The sequence below is a fragment of the Sarcophilus harrisii genome, chromosome 2 (assembly GCF_902635505.1).
Source record: "Sarcophilus harrisii chromosome 2, mSarHar1.11, whole genome shotgun sequence".
Classification (NCBI taxonomy): Eukaryota; Metazoa; Chordata; class Mammalia; order Dasyuromorphia; family Dasyuridae; genus Sarcophilus; species Sarcophilus harrisii.
In genome coordinates, this window is record NC_045427.1 from 434,075,941 (window position 1) to 434,095,758 (window position 19,818).

At 37.7% G+C, this 19,818-nt stretch overlaps 1 protein-coding gene across 5 annotated transcripts in view; it reads right to left on the bottom strand.

Moving 5' to 3' along the window:
* The window catches only part of TPX2 (TPX2 microtubule nucleation factor), a 63,163-nt gene extending 46,285 nt beyond the window's left edge, over nt 1–16,878 (bottom strand). The window contains exons 1-4 of one of the 5 annotated variants that reach the window (XM_023507349.2): nt 16,670–16,878; nt 12,306–12,412; nt 11,384–11,491; nt 1,743–1,897 (exon numbers count right to left, since the gene is read on the bottom strand). In XM_023507349.2, the coding sequence (XP_023363117.1) occupies nt 1,743–1,848 (106 nt within the window). In that variant the 5' untranslated portion in view covers nt 1,849–1,897; nt 11,384–11,491; nt 12,306–12,412; nt 16,670–16,878. The remainder of the gene's footprint in view (nt 1–1,742; nt 1,898–11,383; nt 11,492–12,305; nt 12,413–16,669) is intronic. The other 4 variants (XM_023507346.2, XM_012553627.3, XM_031954123.1 and 1 more) reach the window with 4 other exon arrangements.
* Nucleotides 16,879–19,818: the final 2,940 nt, after the last annotated feature.

Genomic DNA, 19,818 nt, shown 5'->3' on the forward strand with positions numbered 1-19,818 from the left:
TGAGCTGCTCTGTTTTTGAAAAGGAAAATAACTTTGGAAAAAGTCAAAATAACTGACATCTCTACAACACACTAATGATATTTCAGTGTCAAGCAATTAGGTGGCATAAGGGACCAAGCACTGGGCTAAGAGTCTGAGTTCAAATCCAAACAGACATGAACTAGCTGTGTAACCTTGGGCAAGTCATAGTAACTTCTGTGTGCTTCAGTTTCCTCAACAGCAAAATGGGATTAATAGCAATTACCCTTCCAGGGTTGTAGTGAGGACCAAAGAAGAAAACGCTTCTAAACTGCTTAGTACAGTGCTTGGCCCAGAGTAGGCACTCCCCATCCTCCCCCAGGCTTGTGACTTATTTTGTAAGTTCCTTATCTATTTGCTCTTTCTGTCCAGATGGTTTGTAGTATACTTCAATTTGATACAGTTTGTCAAGACCTTCCTGAAATGTAAAGCCCAGGGTAGCTGGTAGGGCAGTGGATAGAGCACCAGCCCCGATATCAGGAGGACCTCAGTTCAAATCTGACCTCAGACACTTAACACTTCCTGGCTGTGTGACCCTGGGCAAGTCACTTAACCCCAAATGCCTCAGGAAAAAAAAAAGATGTAAAGTCCAGACTTGGACATGTTGCTGCAGACATGATTTGACTATGGCAGGGAACAGAGGGCCTATAACTATCCTCTTTCTATTCATGTTAATTAAGATCATGCTGACTTTTTAAGCAACCACACCATATTTACAATGACTTTATGACATTACGTATTGTTCAAAATCATGTGGTTTGCTATCTAGCTTCAATATCTGCTCTATGCTTCAATATCCACTCCCTTCTCAAACCTGTTTTCTTTGAACAAAAGCATGGTGTAACCATTGCAGTTATTCTTTCGAGCATCTATGCTGATTAAACACAAACACAAAGCAAAGTACCAATAAAAAGAGATCTTTATTCAAAGATAATAATAAACAACTTAGTATAAGAATTGATTTCACATTTGGCATTTTCAATAGGGTCAAAAATAAATATAAGGAGAATCCTGTTCTGTTCTCAAGACTCTTTTCTCTCCAATCTGTCTCCCACGTGGTTGCTACAATGCTATTCTTAAAATACATAGGTCTGACATTATCACTACCCTGCTCAATAAACTGCATTGGCTCTCAATTACTGATAGGATCAAATACAAACTTTTTAACTGGGTTTTAAAGCTCTTCATAACCTCATTCCAATCTGCCTCTATCTAGCTTTATCACATACCTTTCTTCTTCATGCACTCCAGTCTAGCCAAATCAGCCGTCTTACTTTTCCTCACACAATGCTCCATCTCCCATCTCCATGCCTTATAAAGGCTAACTGCCATGCCTGGAATGCACAGCCTCCCTACCTCTACTTCTCAAAATTTCTCATTTCCTTTAAATACCTCTTCATGACTCCTCCAGTACTAATGCTTTCTCACCCCATCCTACTTCACCCAAAAATACCATTTATTTACATACATGCTACTACTAGAAATAGACTCTAAACTCCTTGAGCACAGCTGTCTCCTAATCCTCAGCACCTAGCAAGGTGCCTGGCACATAGGAGACACTTAACTATATGCCAATTGGGAATTTAGTTTCACAGGCAATAAATAATCCCTCCTTATAAACAAAGGGGTTAACAATTGGCATGAAGACCTAATATATAAGCAGAAAGGGTTGCCAAATGGCACACAGACAGTATTCAGAGCTGTCAAAGAAAGCAGAGACCTACCAAACCAGGAGTCCACATTATATACATCTTCATTATTCAAAGATGTGAAATTGAAGAAAGCTGTTGGAGCATCAAAGGAATAAGAGGCTTTACTCTGAGACATCATTGCTGCCACTTCTTTGTTCAGGAACAAGTCTCTCTGGCTGGTGCAATCACTGAGGAAGAAACAAGTTGTGAGTGGGGCTGTGGAATAGTCTAAGGCATGGTGCTCAAAATGTCAATGAAATGTAATGGAAAAGGCTGCATGAAAAAATTATGATGATAATAGCAATATTTTTTCCAATTTAAAATTTTTAAAATATACTTAGATCCTTAATCTAGATAATAACCTTTTGGTATAAAATAGAATTGATTTTTTCTACAGTGCCTTCAAATCCAAAGCTCTGTCCAATAGGTATGTTCCACAATATTGTGACCAACATTTTGGGGATTTGTCAAAAAATTGCCAAAGCACAAAACACTCAATCAAATTAGTTGGGAAAACAATGATCTAAGATGATATTTCCTGACCTTTTGGGGATTTCAGCACAGTAACATGTTATAGTCTTGCTGTCAACAAATTCAATATAATAAATATATACTAAGTACATACTATGTGAAAGACATTTTGATAAAAAAAAAATTTAATTAGAATTTAAGCCTTAAATTCAAAGAAAGAATAGTCTAAGATACAAAATTAACCAAGAGAAGCAAATTTAAGATAAGCTAAAACAGGCGAGAACACTAACCAACTTGGGGAGTTGGAGGACAAGAGAGAGGTGGGAGACAGAAGATAGTGGAGACTTCCCAAAAGTTGCAGCAAATGAACTAAATCCTGAAGGAAGGAAGGATTCTGGGGCAGAGATGTGAGGAATACATTTGAGGTATTCAACAGTTTGTATAAAGACATGGAAACAAAGAACAGCTCCAGGTCCAGTGTGTCTAAAATGTAGAATGCACAAGAGGAAGAATATGAAGCTAATAAGGAGGCTGCAGTTCTCCTGTGTCTCAGGTCAGGCTGAGGAGGTTATATTTTCTCCTACGGATCACGAGGAGTTCACTGAAAGCTTTGTGGCAGCTTAGTGGTATGGTTTGACCCAGACCTAAAGAAAATTATTTAAGCAGCTATGAGGAAGACAGCTTGGAGGTAGGAAGAAAACTGAAGCAAGAAAACCATGAACAGTGAACAGTAATGAAAGATACAGGATGATGGTGAAGCGACCCAATTGCGAGGGAAGACTCAAGATAACCCTGAGATTAAGAACTTGGGTGACAAAGATGACATTTCAACAAAGGGTAGTTTTAGAGAAGTCCACAAGCTTAGAGGTGAAAGGGATGGCAAGAAGTCCTCATTTTACAACATGTCCAATGTCCAATGTCATACAAGGAGCCCTAAGTATAAGACCAAAGAATCTCAAAGCCTATGACCTCTGACAACAAAGATAGCTTCTTCCCACAATGCCATGCTGCCTAAAAGGATGAAATCCTGAAGGAACATCCAAGTGATATCCAGCAGGAAGCCAGAGCTAGTAGGAAAGAGTCTGGGGGATGTTTTGGGGAGTCATTACCATGGGGATTGGCAAGGCATTGAAAACAGAATGCACTGAAGGACCCTAATGTCCCAAAGGCTGGAGATGAATGGTGATCTGGCAAAGAAAATAGAAGAGAAGAGAGGGAGACAGGCCAGGCCAAGAGAAGGTAATATCACAAATCCCAAAGGAAATGAGACTACTTGGGAGAATTCAGAAAGCAAGTCTGAATAACTTTTTAAAGAATTTAGTGACACTGGAATCTGAATGGATGGCCATCAGTTGGGGAATGGCTAAATAAATCATGGTATATGAATGTTATGGAATAATATTGTTCTATAAGAAATGATCAGCAGGAAGATTTCAGAGAGGCCTGGAGAGACGTGAACTGATGCTGAAATGAGCAGAACCAGGAGAACATTATACACAGCAACAACTAGACTATACAAAAATCAATTCTGATGGGCATGGCTCTTTTCAACAATGAGATAATTGAGGCCAGTTCCAATGATGAAGAGATGGGGATTTATCATATGATGACATGCGTGATGTCATGTGATGAAGAAAGCCATTTGCACCCAGAGAGAGGAATGTGGGAACTAAGAGTGGATCACAACATAGCATTTCCACTCTTTTTGTTGTCTGTTTGCATTTTGTTTTCTTTCTCATTCTTTTCTGGCTTGACTTGATTTTTTTTGTGCAGCAAGATAATTGTATAAATTAATATGTATGTATGTGTGTGTGTGTATTGGATTTAATATATATTTTTACCATGTTTACCATATATATTGGACTACTAGCCATCTAGGGAAGAGGTGGGGGAAGGGAGGGAAAATTGGAACACAAGGTTGTGCAAGGGTTAATGTTGAAGAATTATCCATGTATATATTTTGAAAAATAAAAAATTTTAATTAAAAAAAAATTCGTTATATAAAAGAGAAAAGATATTAGGCCACAGAATCACTGAGGAAAAGCCAGAAGGGACCCTAGAGGTTACTTGACCCACTCCCCAATCATACAGAGACTAAGTGTCATAGTGGAATCTGAACCCAAGGGCCCTTTGCCCTATCCCCAGAGGCCTCCTAAAGAGCTGCAAATAGGTAGGTCCAGTGAAGGAGGAAGTAAGGAGTCTGATTGGCTTAGATAGCAAAAGGAAGAGAAAAAGGAAAAAGAAAAATCAAGATGAAATGAGAATAAGATAGAAGAAGGGGAAGAATAGGCAAATAGGAAAGAGACAGCTCAGGGTGAGAGATAATAGAGAGCAAGGGGAGAAAAGCAGAGCTTGAGAAAAAGAAGTAGAGGAAGAGGGCACAAGGCAGAGATTCAGAAAAGTTACAGGCTTATTTGAGGTAACAAAATTAATGTCAAAACTAGGATTTTGACTCAGTCCTCCCATGTCTACATGTGATACTTGTTCTGCTCTACTTTTAGGTCTTTCTACAGACTAAGTTCCAAAAGGGTTAGCAAAAGAAAAGCCCAAAAAGTATAAAAAAGAGCTCCTATTCTCTCTTTTTTATCTTTCTAGCTAGAGACCAGACAAACTGAAGTCTCTATTCTTAGTTAAACTACTTAGTGACTTCTTTTCTCTCTCCATTTTCATTTGAAACACACTTTTACTAAGGAAGTCATTCACCAGTCTAAGACTGGCTCTCAAACTATTCCTCAGTGATGGTGATTAAAATGCCCCTGGGACAATCTTGGAGGAGGACTATACCCAATGATATTATAAGGTTTCCCTACTTGGGTAAATCAGACATTAAGGAGCATGGGAAAAATCTAAGATTAGCAAGATCCAATGCTTACCCCAGGTGATTGGGCATGCTTCCCAGACTGGTATGTGAAGGAAGACACCAAAGGGGAAAAGGGAAGGAGGAGATAAGAGGAGAGAATGTAATACATCAACCTCTCCTAGCATTTTGAAAACAGCAACTCAACTACAGAGTGTGACTGACACAAAGTAAGAGGTATGCAAAGATAAGAATATTTAACAGTGATATCTGAAATTTATACAGCATCTTAAGACTTGCAAAACATCTTATACAAATATCATTTGGTTTGGATTAAAAAAAAAAAAAGGCACCTTTTGAGAGCTACAAAACCAGATATGGATTTTTAAATCTCATAAAAAGGATCTCAAAAAAATTTTTAAAGAATTTTTAAAAAAGAAATCACAGATTTTTCAATCTCCCTAAACACACTATCAGTTGGCTAACAGATTCTAGATTCCTGCCAAATCAACACTACTTCATAATGCAGCCCTAATAGTTGTAAGGTAATTTAAGTTTAGTGCCTGAGCGTTTAAAGAAAATGTGTCCATAAACTATTTACATCAATTAAATTCTATTTTAAACATCTTACTGCTTAAAGCACTCTCCTGTGGAGCAAATGCATTTCTTTCAGATTTTTATACACAAGGTTTTCCTAAAACCATCAGGCTTATAGTCAACTCATGAACTCCCAGAAAGATACTTGCTTCTGGGGGAAAAAAGAAGAAAAGAGTCTGTAAGAGAAGTGCTTAACCTATATTTAAGTGAAATCTTAAAATTATTAACATCTTGATGGAATCATTCTGAATAACCATTTGGAATTATGCAATAAAAGTAACTAAACTAAGGAAGTTAAAGACAAAACCAAAGTTCTAATACAGACCAAAGTATTTATAGCAGTCTTTTATGGTAACAAAAGTTGCCCTGAAGCCAACTTAACTTTTCTTTAAAAAAGAAAGTATGGGGTACGCAGGAGATCCTGAACATGTCATACTTTGGTTTCCCCATATTTCTGTGAATATGAATTCCTAATATTTCTTAATGTTAAAAAATATTTCATTACATATATCTGTTTGCTCAGCTATTCCTCATTGACGGGTGCCCCCTTATATCATATGCAGTGAACCAGACCATTTTCTTCCTTTGCTTCCACAAAAGTCTAACCTGACTGTCTTTTATTAAAACAACTGTTTGGCTTAGTTGAGATATCAGAAATGTGATCAGTAGAGCTAGGAGGGCTCAAGAGAATCTCCTCATTTAACAAATGAGGAAACTGAGGTCAAGTGACTTGTTCAAGTATAAAAATGAAAGCAATACTTCTACCGAAGTAAGTACCTTGGACAAATTCAGGTGGTAGAAACTTTTTTAAAAGCCCACAGAAGCTAAGTGGGAAATGGAATAAGCCAAGGCCAAAACCAACTGTTAACAGAGTTGCAGGCATGGTGGGAATTGGATGCTTTCCTCTACCCTTCAATCAGGATTGAGTTTCTGTCAACACTCCTCACTTTAAAAAAAAGGCACATGCGTCATCACATTCCCCCAAACAAGCCAACCTGCCAAATTAGAAATTTAGCATCACATTTCAAAATTAGCTGATTCTGATACAAAACGCCAGAGCTTTAGTGTGGCAAAATTAGGAACTCCCTCATTGGAAGACAGCTATTTATGACAGTCACCCTGTAAGAAAGCAAGAGAAAACATCTCCCTAATTACAGTAATATTTTTACTCAAAGAACCTATTACTGTCAAAAAGCTATGCTCAGCAAGAAAAGTTATAATAAGTTAAAAATTGTCTGTATCCACCAAGTTTACAATCTAGTAGAGTGTTTGACATAGAAAAGATTAAAATTCAAAACTGAATATAAATGAAAGGTACAAATCCTAGGAAAGTCCAAAGAAAGATCAAAGAAAACATCATGGAAGTGATAACATTTGAATAGTTTTAAGAAATGAGTAGATTTTTCGAGAGGCTGGGAGCTGAGAGGAAGAGAATGACAGAAGCAAAGACAAAGTGCTAGGCCTTGAGACTAAGAAGATAAACAATGACACTATCTTTGCCCTAAAGGAATTTATAATATGTGGGGCATGAGGGTATCAGATAAAACATGAACATATAATTAGAATGCAAATAATATGAAAACATAGAAAAGATCATATAGCAATATGAAAAGGCAGGAATCACACTTCTAGCTAAGTGACCAGTGTAAAACTCCAAAGAAGATTCAAGAAAAAAGGTCCAAAAAAAAAAAAAAGGATTTCAATAGGAAAAGCTAGGCTATGGTTCTAATGGTCATACAGAATGGTCAACAAAAGCAGAGCTAGAAGAGGGCTAAAAAAAGGATGCAGAATGGTGAGCACTTCAATTGGCTGTAATGTGGAATAAGTAGACTAGTGATGGAGATGTAAGACCGAAAAGGAATGCTATAGATTATAAAGGACCTCGAATGCCAAGCTACATTGTTCAAATTTTACTCATCAAGCAAATGGAAGTTACATGATCAGAACTGTGTATTAAGATTGCTTTGAAATGACCAGCAGGAAGAATACAGAGAGGATTGGCGAGACTTACATGAAGTGATGCTAAGTGAAATGAGCAGAACCAGGAGATCATTATACACTTCAACAACGATACTGTATGAGGATGTATTCTGATGGAAGTGGATTTCTTCGACAGAGATCTAACTCAGTTTCAACTGATCAAAGATGGGCAGAAACAACTACACCCAAAGAAAGAACACTGGGAAATGAATGTAAACTCCTTGCATTTTTGTTTTCCTTCCCAAGTTATTTTTACCTTCTGAATCCAATTCTTCCTGTGCAACAAGAGAACTGTTCGGTTCTACACACATATATTGTATCTAGGATACACGGTGACATATTTAACTTGTATAGGACTGCTTGCCATCTTGGGGAGGGGGTAGAGGGAGGGAGGGGAAAAGTTGTAACAGAAGTGAGTGCAAGGGATAATGTTGTAAAAAAAATTACCCAGGCATGGGCTCTGTGAATAAAAAGTTATATTTAAAAAAAAAAAAAAAAAAAAAGATTGCTTTGGAAGGTTTGAATTGGAAAAACACAGAAAATTTGAGTACTTTAGTCAGTAAACTACATTACTTACAATATTCAGGGGAGAAGCAATGAGGACTTCTCTCTCCTATAACTTCACTGTCTAGTGTCTAACATTAATAAATGGAAAGAAAATCTTCAAGTAAAAATTCAATTATGTTCATTTTATTTGTCTATTTTTATTAACGCAAAAGAGCAGACTTAGGGACTTTGAAAAGGCTTTTTCAATTAAGAACTGAAACAAAAGGGCTTTGGTGCTTGACCCTTCATTTACTGGTAAATTATATTAAAACTAATGAGACAAGAACACTAAACTAGGATTGAGGAAATTGGTCCCAGTTCTGCCACTAACTAGTTATGTGACTTCAGGTAAGAAAGATTCTCTGGGTCTTATGTAGAAGGGACAAGAGGATATCTAAGGTATAAATCAAGGTTTGAATATAACTTCAAGGAAGTAATTTCACACGTGGAATTGTAGATGTTCAGAACTAGTAAAAACCTCGGACACTACCTTGCCATTTAATACAGAAGGCAGCTGAAACCAATAACCTATCCAAGTAGAAAAGCTGAAATTAAAAGTTTCTTGACCTCCAAAATCTTTCCATTCTAGCCTGCAGGCTTTCCTATAAAAATATCTGCTTCTCTACCTATCTGTTTTCACTTAGTGCCATGTATCACTGAGGTGTGAAATCACAAATGTTTAAAAAATTTACAAGATTTGACATGGAAGAAGATACAAATGCTATGATTCAAGTTAATGCAAATCATGAAAATTCAAAAAAAGTAGAATATAATACAAAGAGTCCTAAACTGGCAGGCAAAAGATGTTAATCATATTCTGGTATCTGCCACTAATTGGGCAAGGCCATTTTCCCTCCTAGTTTCCTCATCTGTTAAATAAGACAATTAGATTAGACAATAAGGTAATTAGATTAGATGTATTTAAAGTTGAGGCTCCAAATAAATGGTTTTATATTACTTTACAATTACCTAAATTTTCTCTTTCAGGTGACATTCTAGAAATAACTTGAAATAATAATGATACTTCTGTCACTGAGAAGCAAGGTAAATGAATACCAGAAACAAGACAAAATGCTCTGAAACTAGTGTCAAGAAAAACTAAATGATCAAGTCCACAATACTCAAGAAGGTATAGAGATATTCAATAAACACCTATTCACTTGAAAATACATGTTTGTCACTGTCCTTACCAAGAACCTATAACAGGCTCTGTATTTTATCAAGTTGAGGCTCTTCAGACCTTTCAAGATCCTTCACAAATTAAGTTGTTCTTTCACACCTTACTTAGCCTTAGTCCTCCTCAAAAAGCAGCCTTCTTTCCTGAAAGATCCATGTTCTCAAAACTTCTTGTAACATGGATGCAAAGACATATTCCCATCTGCTTATATTTTGCTTATGGCTTCACTTCTGTTATTTCTCCCCAAATATATTCCTAAGGACCAATCACTCTTCAAAGCCCAGTCCAAGTTCCATAGCTCCTCCCTCAGCCTTGTCTGACTATCCCAGCCTAGTCTGACTATCCCAACCTTAGGATAAGTTCATAGGTAAGATGACAGAGTGCAAAAAGACATGGGTTTGGAGTCAGATGATATGGGTTCAAATCCCAACTACATGATTTAGTACCTCTGTAACCTTGGGCAAATGACTAAACCTTCTGGGTTTATTTCCTCATCTCTGAAATGAGGGGATTGGTCTAGGTGACCTAGATGTACTAAAGCCCTCAGTGAACTCTAAATCCATGATCAGCAACCAGTCTGGAAATCACATTCCATTCTATGAACTTCTATTGTACTTATGATCTGGCAACACATAGTTAAAAACTCAGTAATCGTCCCTCTGTCAGACTTTTAAGTTTTGTAACAAAAGCATCTATCTTCTATGTGTCTTGGGATAGAACATCCAGAATGCCTAGCATAATACTTTGCCTACAACATGGTCAAATAGTTGTTGAAAATCTGGTCCCTGATTAGAGCTGTCTATATTTGCAAGCCTATTCCTATGGCTAAATTGCAATTTTGTGAGTATGAGCACCTATAAGTATTTAAAGTCACTGGCAAAAAAGAAAGTGCTAGTGAGCTATAAAGTTCGTGGGTTTCCAAGAAATTTTAAGCTTCTACATGGGCTTCAGAGGACTGATAGAAAAAGAAGAACCAGAAAAATAAGTATTTATAAGAAAGAATTGCAGAAGTTGCAACATAATCCCTCAATTTCCATGTATTCCTGATATCAGCCACTCCCAGCCTGTCTCTCTTCACTCTTCATCCAAAAATAGACTAGCCTTGACAAGTTCCATAAATCAAATGGTACAGGTTGTGGAAGGTAGTTAGTTGCAAGAGAGTACATTCTAAGCAGTGTTGAGACAGTGGTCAAGTAGCTGCAATATTCTAAGAAAAACAGACTTAAATGATGCCTAGACTCTATTCGATTTGTAAAGTTATGTCGGCCTCATGAGGAAAGACTATAAATTAAATTACAAGATGTAGTAGGCAGAACATGAAATTAAAACTTTAGACACTTAATTGCTTTCAAAAGATTACTTTCTTCTATGTTTTGAAACTGAAATCATAAAGTAACCTAGTAAATTCTTCTGTAAGATTAAGATTCCCAACTAACTTTGCCAGTTAAAATAGAGAGAATAAATCATGTAAATCATGAAATGGTTTGACTTTTGTGAATAGCAGTGAAGAACACTGCTTGGGGGCAGCCAAGTACCAATAATTATCACAAGCAGTCTTATTAGTGCCATTTCCCAAGAGATACCCCTGCCTCCCTTCACAAGAGAAGAGAGATCTAGTTTCAGCACCACAAGTTAAATGGAGTCAAGTTATTTTCATCATGCCCACAGAGAAAACACCTACATATTTTTTTCTTGTACATAAGGGATTAGCGGGAGTCAGTAAATGGCAACATAATCCAGCATGCAGTCTTGACTGTTAATCAAAGTCACAAACTAAATCTGAAGGAAGTTTAATGGACTTTGTGTTTCCACATTTAAGTTTGCTAACTTCTTCAATGTTGAAACTAGATCTGTTTACAGAAACAGATCTAAGAAGCTTCCAAAATTGGGTCAATTTTAAATCCAATGACAATCCTCCAGCATCCAAACACTCAGAAGTCAGCACAGGACACAAGAACATTTGTTTTAATCCATCACTGTCAAGAAACATGAAGCAAATCTAATATTTCCAGCATTTCCCTCACCCCACCCCTTCTAGACTATTTCATATGTTATCCTTAAAAAGAAGTTTTCTCTTTTCATTTCCCTCAGGGAAGAGACCATTACCTTCAGGGTTCTCTAAATAACAGTTCACCTTTAGGCATTCCTTGGGCCCTAAATGGAAACTGATGATACTGGTAATCAAAGTAACAAGCTTTCTGGTTTCAGTACTCACTAGAAATAAAGAAAAATAGCAAATTGAAAGTGAATCAGATATTGAATGAACAACCTGTTTGAGCTCAAAAGGTCTCTCTCAGTTCTAATAATCTATGAAAATTAACTCTTCAAGAAACTTAGGAGGCAAAACAAAAATACCAAAAGAAATCTCAAAAATGACAAATTCAAATGAATTAACACTGCATTAATAAGTACCTATTTAGTTTGTGTTTTTAAATAAGCATGCCACCCCAAAACCCCAACAAAACTAAAGATTATATATAACTGAAAGGATCAGGAAGCCAAGGACAGGCAGATCTGCCACAAACCCTTTCCTTCTCTGAATTTCAAACTGCCTCATTTATATAATAAAGGAATCAGGACTAAATAAAATGATCAGAATACATATGTTATTCATAGACTTTTATGAGGTCCCTGACAATTCTAATAGTCTAATTGCATGATTACATCTATTACTTTCCTTCAAAAATCTGTTCATTTTGCTTAAATTGGTTATCATTGCCTTAAAAAAAGTGTTTACCAATATTTTCCAGTTAATTATAATATGATTTAGCTGGGACACCTGATAAGTAGTGCATTCTTCCTGAAACTACCTCCCAAATCCATTGGTTCAGCCATCTATTTAATCACTTTACAGTTAGCAACATATCAACCATTTTCTTCCCTCTTTTCATATCAAAGTTAGCAACAAATTTTGAGATGATCAACAAAATTATCAAATTAGCCTAAATTATTTCCCCTTTATTCCCCCCCTCCCCCCTTTTGTGTGTGTGTGTTTCATTCTAGGAACAGACCCTAACCTCCAGCTTACCTGTCAATCTGCGGGTCCACTTGCCCACAGGATGAGAGTGAAAGCCCAAAGTAACCTCTCCCAAATTATCTGAAAGACTGGAATGCAATCTTCTGCCAAGAGCAGTCCTAGAAGAAACAAGTAAGGCTTGGCATGGGTATAAATTCTTCTAGTCTTAAGGTAACTAGATGGGGTAAAAGAGGTAGGAAGAGAAGGAAGAGATAACAAACAGGAGGCAAAAGTCCAGAGTAGATGGTTGGACAGAAAACCTAGAGAGGATTAAAGAAATAGTGACAATCCAATGAATACTTCATTTTGTGAAAAAATTTTGCCAGTATCATAATTATAGCAACAGTTATAATTTTTGCACCTAGACCAGCTACTTCTGCAAACTCCAAACTGATAAGAATGGAAGTTTACTTAGCTGCCTGGTATATCAGGGGGAAAAAAAATCATTGTTATTTTCTAGCTATGTGATCTTAAGCAAGTTCCCTAATTTCCCCAAGTTTATGAGCTCTATCTATATATAAAGTGAAGAAAAAAAATACTTGCACTACCTCCCTTTCTGAATACCTTAATGGAGTACAGATGTTAGATGATTATGGAGTACCATACTCTTGATTAGAAACACTTCTAAATGAGAGAAGCCAAAGGAAGAAACAGAAGGAAAAGCTTTAAGGTCAGTACCCAAGTCTGGCAAGACTGCCAAGACAAATGAATGAAACCCATCATTAAGCTCTTATAACCTGCCAAGTACAAGGATACTAATATAACAGAGCCAGTCCCAGTCTTTAAGAAGCTAATTCTAATAATATGGAAAGACAATGGAAGAGCCAGAAAAGGAGTCATAAAGAAAGTGGAGCATAAGGACAGTCCATTAATATACCAATATGCACTTCACTCTTTTCAGGTTTGTTATTGGTAATGGTGATTTGGTTATAGTTCTCAGAGAAAGAGGAGAATAGAAGAAGGGGAAAGAAAAGAGGGATATCTCTAGTTGAAAGAAGATGAAGTCCTGTATGTTTCATCATTTCTTCCCTGGAACCTTAATTGGTTTTTCCAATTATTTTGAGTTCAACTTCATTTTAATGAACTTTTCATTTACAAAGTTCAAAATTACTTATTGTATTATACATTGTATAATTTGTTTCATTGCACATATTTTTATTTGGATCTATTTTATTCTGCATCATTTCATATAAATCTTTTCATGTTTCCATGAATTTATTAATTTCTTACTGCAGAGTAAAACTCTGTGGACCCCCTTTTCAAAATAATATATATTTCCTGGTGAAAAGTCACCTTCTTTAACTAGGATTATCACAAATTCTTATTTCATTCATGGAGTTAAACTCTTTTATATTAATGAATTAACACCTTCCCATATCTGAGATGCTAGATGGAATTCAATGTTGCTGAACATGTCTTCCTGTACTCTAGCCAACACACGAACATTTTTAAAAAGGAATTACTTCTACCAAATAAGACAACAAAGAATTTCTACTAGACAGCTCCCTTTTTGGTGAGATGAGAAATCAATTTCATGAAGGTTGAATTGACAAATATAAAGCTAGATCCTTGAAAGATATATCAGAAACTATTTTATACTAGTCTCCAAAATGTTTTGTACATCCTTAAATACGGAGGAAGCATCTTTGGAGCAAACTGCTATATTTCATACTTCTGTATTTTCAAAGTATCTAGCACATTCCCAGTCTACAATGATGAATGAGAGAAATTCGATGGAAACAGTACAGTAGAAGGAAAGTCCATTTCAGAATAGATACTTGGACATACTACCTAAACAAATGACGCATCCTAGGAAAAATATTAGGAAATCAAGATCTTTTCTTGTCTTCAGGATAACCAAGGGCTGGGGAGGCAGGAAAAAAAGATGTCCAAGGAAGAAAGATGCAACATCAAAATAAAGACAATGAAATTACAAGTGATGCCATATAAAAAAGCACTAAATTTATCTCTAGGATTACTTACCAAGTGATTAATCAAAACTTGTTGACTGACTGGTAACTTTCATTTCTATGGTGTTTTAAAGTTTACACATGTCTCCCAACCATAAATCTGATGCTCCTTCCACTCATCACATGGATCTGAACACCATGAAGACCTGGGTTCTAAGAGGAGGATCTAGTTGTGACTGGTTAAATCAATTAGGTTCATAGACTTAGAGCTTGGGAGAAACTTCAGTGGGATTCTAGTCTAAACCTCTTCTTAAAAAAAAAAAAAAAAAAATTATAAACAAGAAGTGTATTTAAACAAGATATTTGATTTGAAAGAAAAACTAAGATTGAGTTCTTTACAATAATTTATCTCTACTGAGAGATTGCCCTAGACATACAAAAAAGTTATAAAACTCTCCTTAGTTTTACAATGATAAAAGAAAAACACAAATTATCTAATCAAACAAGATATGCAAAGATTTTTGGTGGGTTTTTTGTTGTTAAATATTGAGTAAAGTAACTTATGAGAATATATAAAGATGAAAGCTGAATGAGCATTACTAATAGAGAAGGAAAATTTTCACAGAACGTTTTTTTCCCTTATCCATTTCCATTTGAAGTTGCTCAAAATATCATTTAGTTTTTTAAAAATTACACATTATACACAAGTTGCTTTATGTACAATAAAGGAATGGGGGAGGGAATCAAAGAAATGAGAAAACTATACTGCCGTAGGCAGGATATGAATGAACCAAATCTTGGTTTTCTAATTGTAAATGAATTGTTTTCCTGTGGAGCACAGTTCTGGAGTTGAAGGTTCTATTTTTTTTTCCTCTGAGGCACATGGAGTTAAGTGACTTGCCCAGGGTCACAAGCTAGAAAGTGTTATGTGTCTGAGACCAGATTTGAAATCAGGTCTTTCTGACTCCGGGGGCTGGCGCTCTATTCACTGCGCCAAAGGTTCTATTTTTGATAAGTCTCCTAATCTTTACTGCAATATATCGATTGTATCTTCATCCTCCATTCTCAATTGTACAGGTGTACCTGTTTCTTTGATTGGTTGCTCATCAAATCTGAATCTGGTCTGCCTCACTGACAAACTCTGATGTTCCACAATAGACTTTCGTTCTACTAAGTTACATGTGCCTCCGTCTTAAATTGCACCACCTTCAAATTAATACAGTCGTTTCTGATCGTTGGCCACCATTTTGCAAGAGACACCAGGATGGTCAGCTCCAAGGGCTGAAAGGAATGAGGAAGATGATGGTGGTGAAGGCAAGAAGGAAGACCAAGAGGGAGCATCTAGAGATTTTGGAGAAGTCATCCGAGGCCCACCAAGATTAAACGTGCAACCCAAGGTCACTCCCGCAGAAACTGACAAGATTCTTATCACAAGGACTCCTTTCAAGCTTGGTTTCTATAGGTTTAAAGTAAGAATACAACTAGTTCCTAGAGGAATGAATGTCAAAAGATCACCCAAGATCGATTAGAATCTCAGCTAGGGAACTATTGTCTGGTTCCCAAGGGAGCTACTTTTACTCCTCTCCCTTATCTATGTAAATGTGTTAGTCTATCCTATGGAAAGCAAGTAGGGATTGATCATGGATTTAAAGAGTAGCCTTTGGAGCATTCAGCCCCATTTCTTTTAGTTTTACAGAAAAAGAAACTAGGGCTAAGACGGCAGAGAAACATGCTCAGGTTATAAACAGCAGCGGAGAGTCACACCGAACGCCTTCAAGTTCAAATCCACTTTCTGCTGAAACGAGCTTTTTCGTCGTCACCCCTACTACCAAAGGCTGGGGACACAGCAAATACTTAATGTTCACGGAACTTAACAGTGGCTTGTCTAAAAAAAACAAAACTTCACTCTCGGAACTTGTTTCTCCCACGTGTAAAGCTGCAACAATGATGAACAACCCAAGGAGAAGATAAGGGATGGGAAAGCGTTTAGCAAACCGTCAGTAAATGTGAGAAAATGGAAGCTAAGCCCCCCTCCCCCCCCCAATTTTGGGCATCATAAACCCGAATTCCAGTTCTAGCGCTGAGGAAATTGAGCGGTCTCGGGCGGGTCCGTTCCCCGGAATTTGACTCCGCCGCTACAAGTATGTGAGTGACGCCCATCCTCTCCCTCGCTCCCTGAAACGGGAGCGGTTCTTGTTATGCCAGGGGCCGGGCCCCTCGACGCCCCGATCCCCATTTCTCCCGAGGGAGGAGCCGGAGGATAAGAAAGGAGACGCCAAGGAACGAGGCCCACCCAGACCTCCAGCTCGACGAGGGAGGCCAGGGAGAAGCGCCGGGGACTAGCGAGAGAGGGGGGGCAAAGCACTGCCCTCCGAACCCCGCGGGAGGCCGCAAGGTGCCGAAGGGGGCGAGGGGACTGACGCCGGGGAAGAAACGCGCGGACAGGCAACGCCTGCACTCACTCACCTCCAAGCTGTACCGCCGGTGCCTACGCCTCCAGCTGGGGCAACTCAACTCGCTACCCGTTAAAGATTTGAAAGAGGACTTTTGAGTCTGAATCTTCCAATCAGAAGACGGGAAGCGCGGGGCTCTGCGCCTTCCGATTGGTCAGCGCGGCAGCCGCCGCGGCCGAGAGCCCGCGGGAAGGAAAGAGACACAAACGCCCTCATCCTTCGCCGGAGAATCTTGGGCTTCCGAAGCCTGCTGGGAAATGTTGTCCTCGGACGCCTTCAACCAATGGAGAAGTAGGCCCAAAGGAAACTACATCACCCAAAAGGCTCTGCGCCGAGATCAGCCCAAATGACTTTTTTTAAGAATGAAATTTTAAAACTTTGCCAGCTCTTACTAGAGGAATCCCGAGTTATTTCAGGTGTTTGTTTGTTTGTTTGTTTGTTTGTTTGTTTTTTAATCTCAATGAAGCTCCACGACACATTTGTAGTCGAGAATAAAAGCATCCCTTTTCCGGATATGTGGTCCGGTCTCACAATGTTCCCCCTGACGCCGTTGATTGGATTCTTCCACATCGGGAGCCGGAGACTATTCCCTGCCTGGGATAGACCGAGGGGATGGTGTCCAGTCCTTCCTCCCTCCTCGCTTGGGAGGAGCGTGCCCCGGGGGCGGGGGATGCTGCTGAGAGGCTGGAACCGCCCATAGGAGACTCCTCGGGGTGGGAGTGAGGCTCCAAGGTCCCGGCCCCGACGCTGGAAGCCTATTTAATATTCCAGCCCGTTACTGTGGGGGTGTGATTTTTACAGAAGTGCTTTATAAATTGGAACAAGAGATTTGGCAATTGTTTTTTGTTTTTGTTTTTTTTTTAATTTAATAGCCTTTTATTTACAGGATATATGCTTTTTTTTAATTTAATAGCCTTTTGCTATTAAATAAAAAAAAAATAAAGAGATAAAGGATTTGAACTTTAAAAAAAAAATTTAATAGCCTTTTATTTGTAAATGTAAAGTTACCCATGCATATATCCTGTAAATAAAAGGCTATTAAATTAAAAAAAAAAAAGTGTTTCATAAATGTGGTTCTCTTAATCCCACCGGGCAGGCACTTGAAATGTTTAAATTCCCATTTTGCAGATCACATAACTGAGTCAACTGCCCTCCCCCACTTGGGCAGGCTCCTGTCTTTGTGGAAGGTACCCACAGGGTATTCAGGACCCTGCGACCAATCATTCCGAATTTACCTAATCTTCCCATTCACAGGGATGTCAACCTCAAACAGAAACGGGCCCCTCCCTAATCCATTCACAAAGATCCCCATGGTCACAAATCAACTAAGTTTCCAAAGGTAACATCAAGTATTGTTATATATTTTGTTAAATATTTCTCAATTACATTTTAAATATGGTTCCAACTCCGGGAGAGTGTTGTGGACTGCGTGTCCACGTACTTCAACAAGGCTCACCAACCCTGAACACTTAATCAGGGTTTCTAATGCGTGCCTTTGCCCGCAGTGGGAAAGGACCTTGAATTTGGAGTCAGAATTCCCTGGTTCTGCTACCTCAGCAAGTTACTTCTGAAATAAATTTAAAGCTAGAAGGGACTTTTGAAATTATAACCTAACCTTTTCCAAGATTTTGCCAACATAAAAAGACAAAATTTGCCAAATAAAAACCCAACATTTCTAGTACAATTGAGTAATAGTGGTGATAATGGGTATCCTTGTTTCACTCCTGATCTTATTGGGAATGCATCCAGCTTTTCTCCATACAAATATTGCTTGCTCTTGGTTTTAGATAAATACTGCTTAAAATAATAAGGAAAACTCCATCTTATCCCTATGTTCTCTAGTAGGAATGGGGGCTGTATTTTGCCAAAAGTTTTTCTGCATCTATTGAGATTATCATATAATTTCTGTTAGTTTTGTTATTGATATGGTCCATTATGATAATAGTTTTCCTGATATTGAACTAGCCCTGCATTCCTGGTATAAATCCTTCTTGGTTTAGTGTATTATCCTGCTGATAAGTTGCTGTAATCTCTTTGCTAATATTTTATTTAAAATTTTTGTCTCAATATTCATTAGAGAGATTAGTCTGTAATTTTCTTTCTCTGCTTTGGCTTTTCCTGGGTTAGGTATCAGTACTATATTTGTGTCGTAGAAGGAATTTCAGCAAGTTACTTCTAATTCTCTGAACTTCAGATGTCTCATCTGCAAAATTTTGGAAAAGGTTAGGTTATAATTTCAAAAGTCCCTTCTAGCTTTAAATTCTGTGACCCTATAAATTGAGCTTAAATTAGTTAGCCTACCCATAAGACCAGGATAATATTATAGACACTGATGGCTCACAACCTTAAAGTGCTATATAAATGTAACTTGTTCAAAATGTGAAAGAAAAAAAGTTAGAGATTAGAAAAAGAAAGTAGGGTTAATGGATGTTGTCATTATCTAAAACTGACATCTATATTTGAGAAAAATTATACCCAAAGAGATACTAAAGAAGGCAAAGGGACTTTTATGTGCCAAAATGTTTGTGGCAGCTCTGTCTGTAGCGGCTAGAAACTGGAAAATGAATGGATGCCCATCAATTTGAAAATGGTTGGGTAAATTGTGGTATATGAATGTTATGGAATATTATTGTTCTGTAAGAAATGACCAGCAGGACGAATACATAGAGGACTGGCGAGACTTACATGAACTGATGCTAAGTGAAATGAGCAGAACCAGGAGATCATTATATACCTCAACAACGATACTGTATGAGGATGTATTCGGATGGAAGTGGATTTCTTCGACAAAGAGAAGATCTAACTCGGTTTCAATTGATCAAGGATGGACAGAAACAACTACACCCAAAGAAAGAACACTAGAAAATGAATGTAAACTGTTTGCATTTTTGTTTTTCTTCCCCAGTTACTTTTACCTTCTGAATCCAATTCTTTCTGTGCAACAAGAGAACTGTTCAGTTCTGCACACATATATTGTATCTAGGATAAAATGACATATTTAACATGTATAGGACTGCTTGCCATCTGGGGGAGGGGGTGGAGGGAGGGAGGGGAAAAGTTGGAACAGAAGTGAGTGCAAGGGATAATGTGGTAAAAATTACCCAGGCATGGGTTCTGTCAATAAAAAGTTATAATTACTAAAAATAAATAAATAAATAAAGC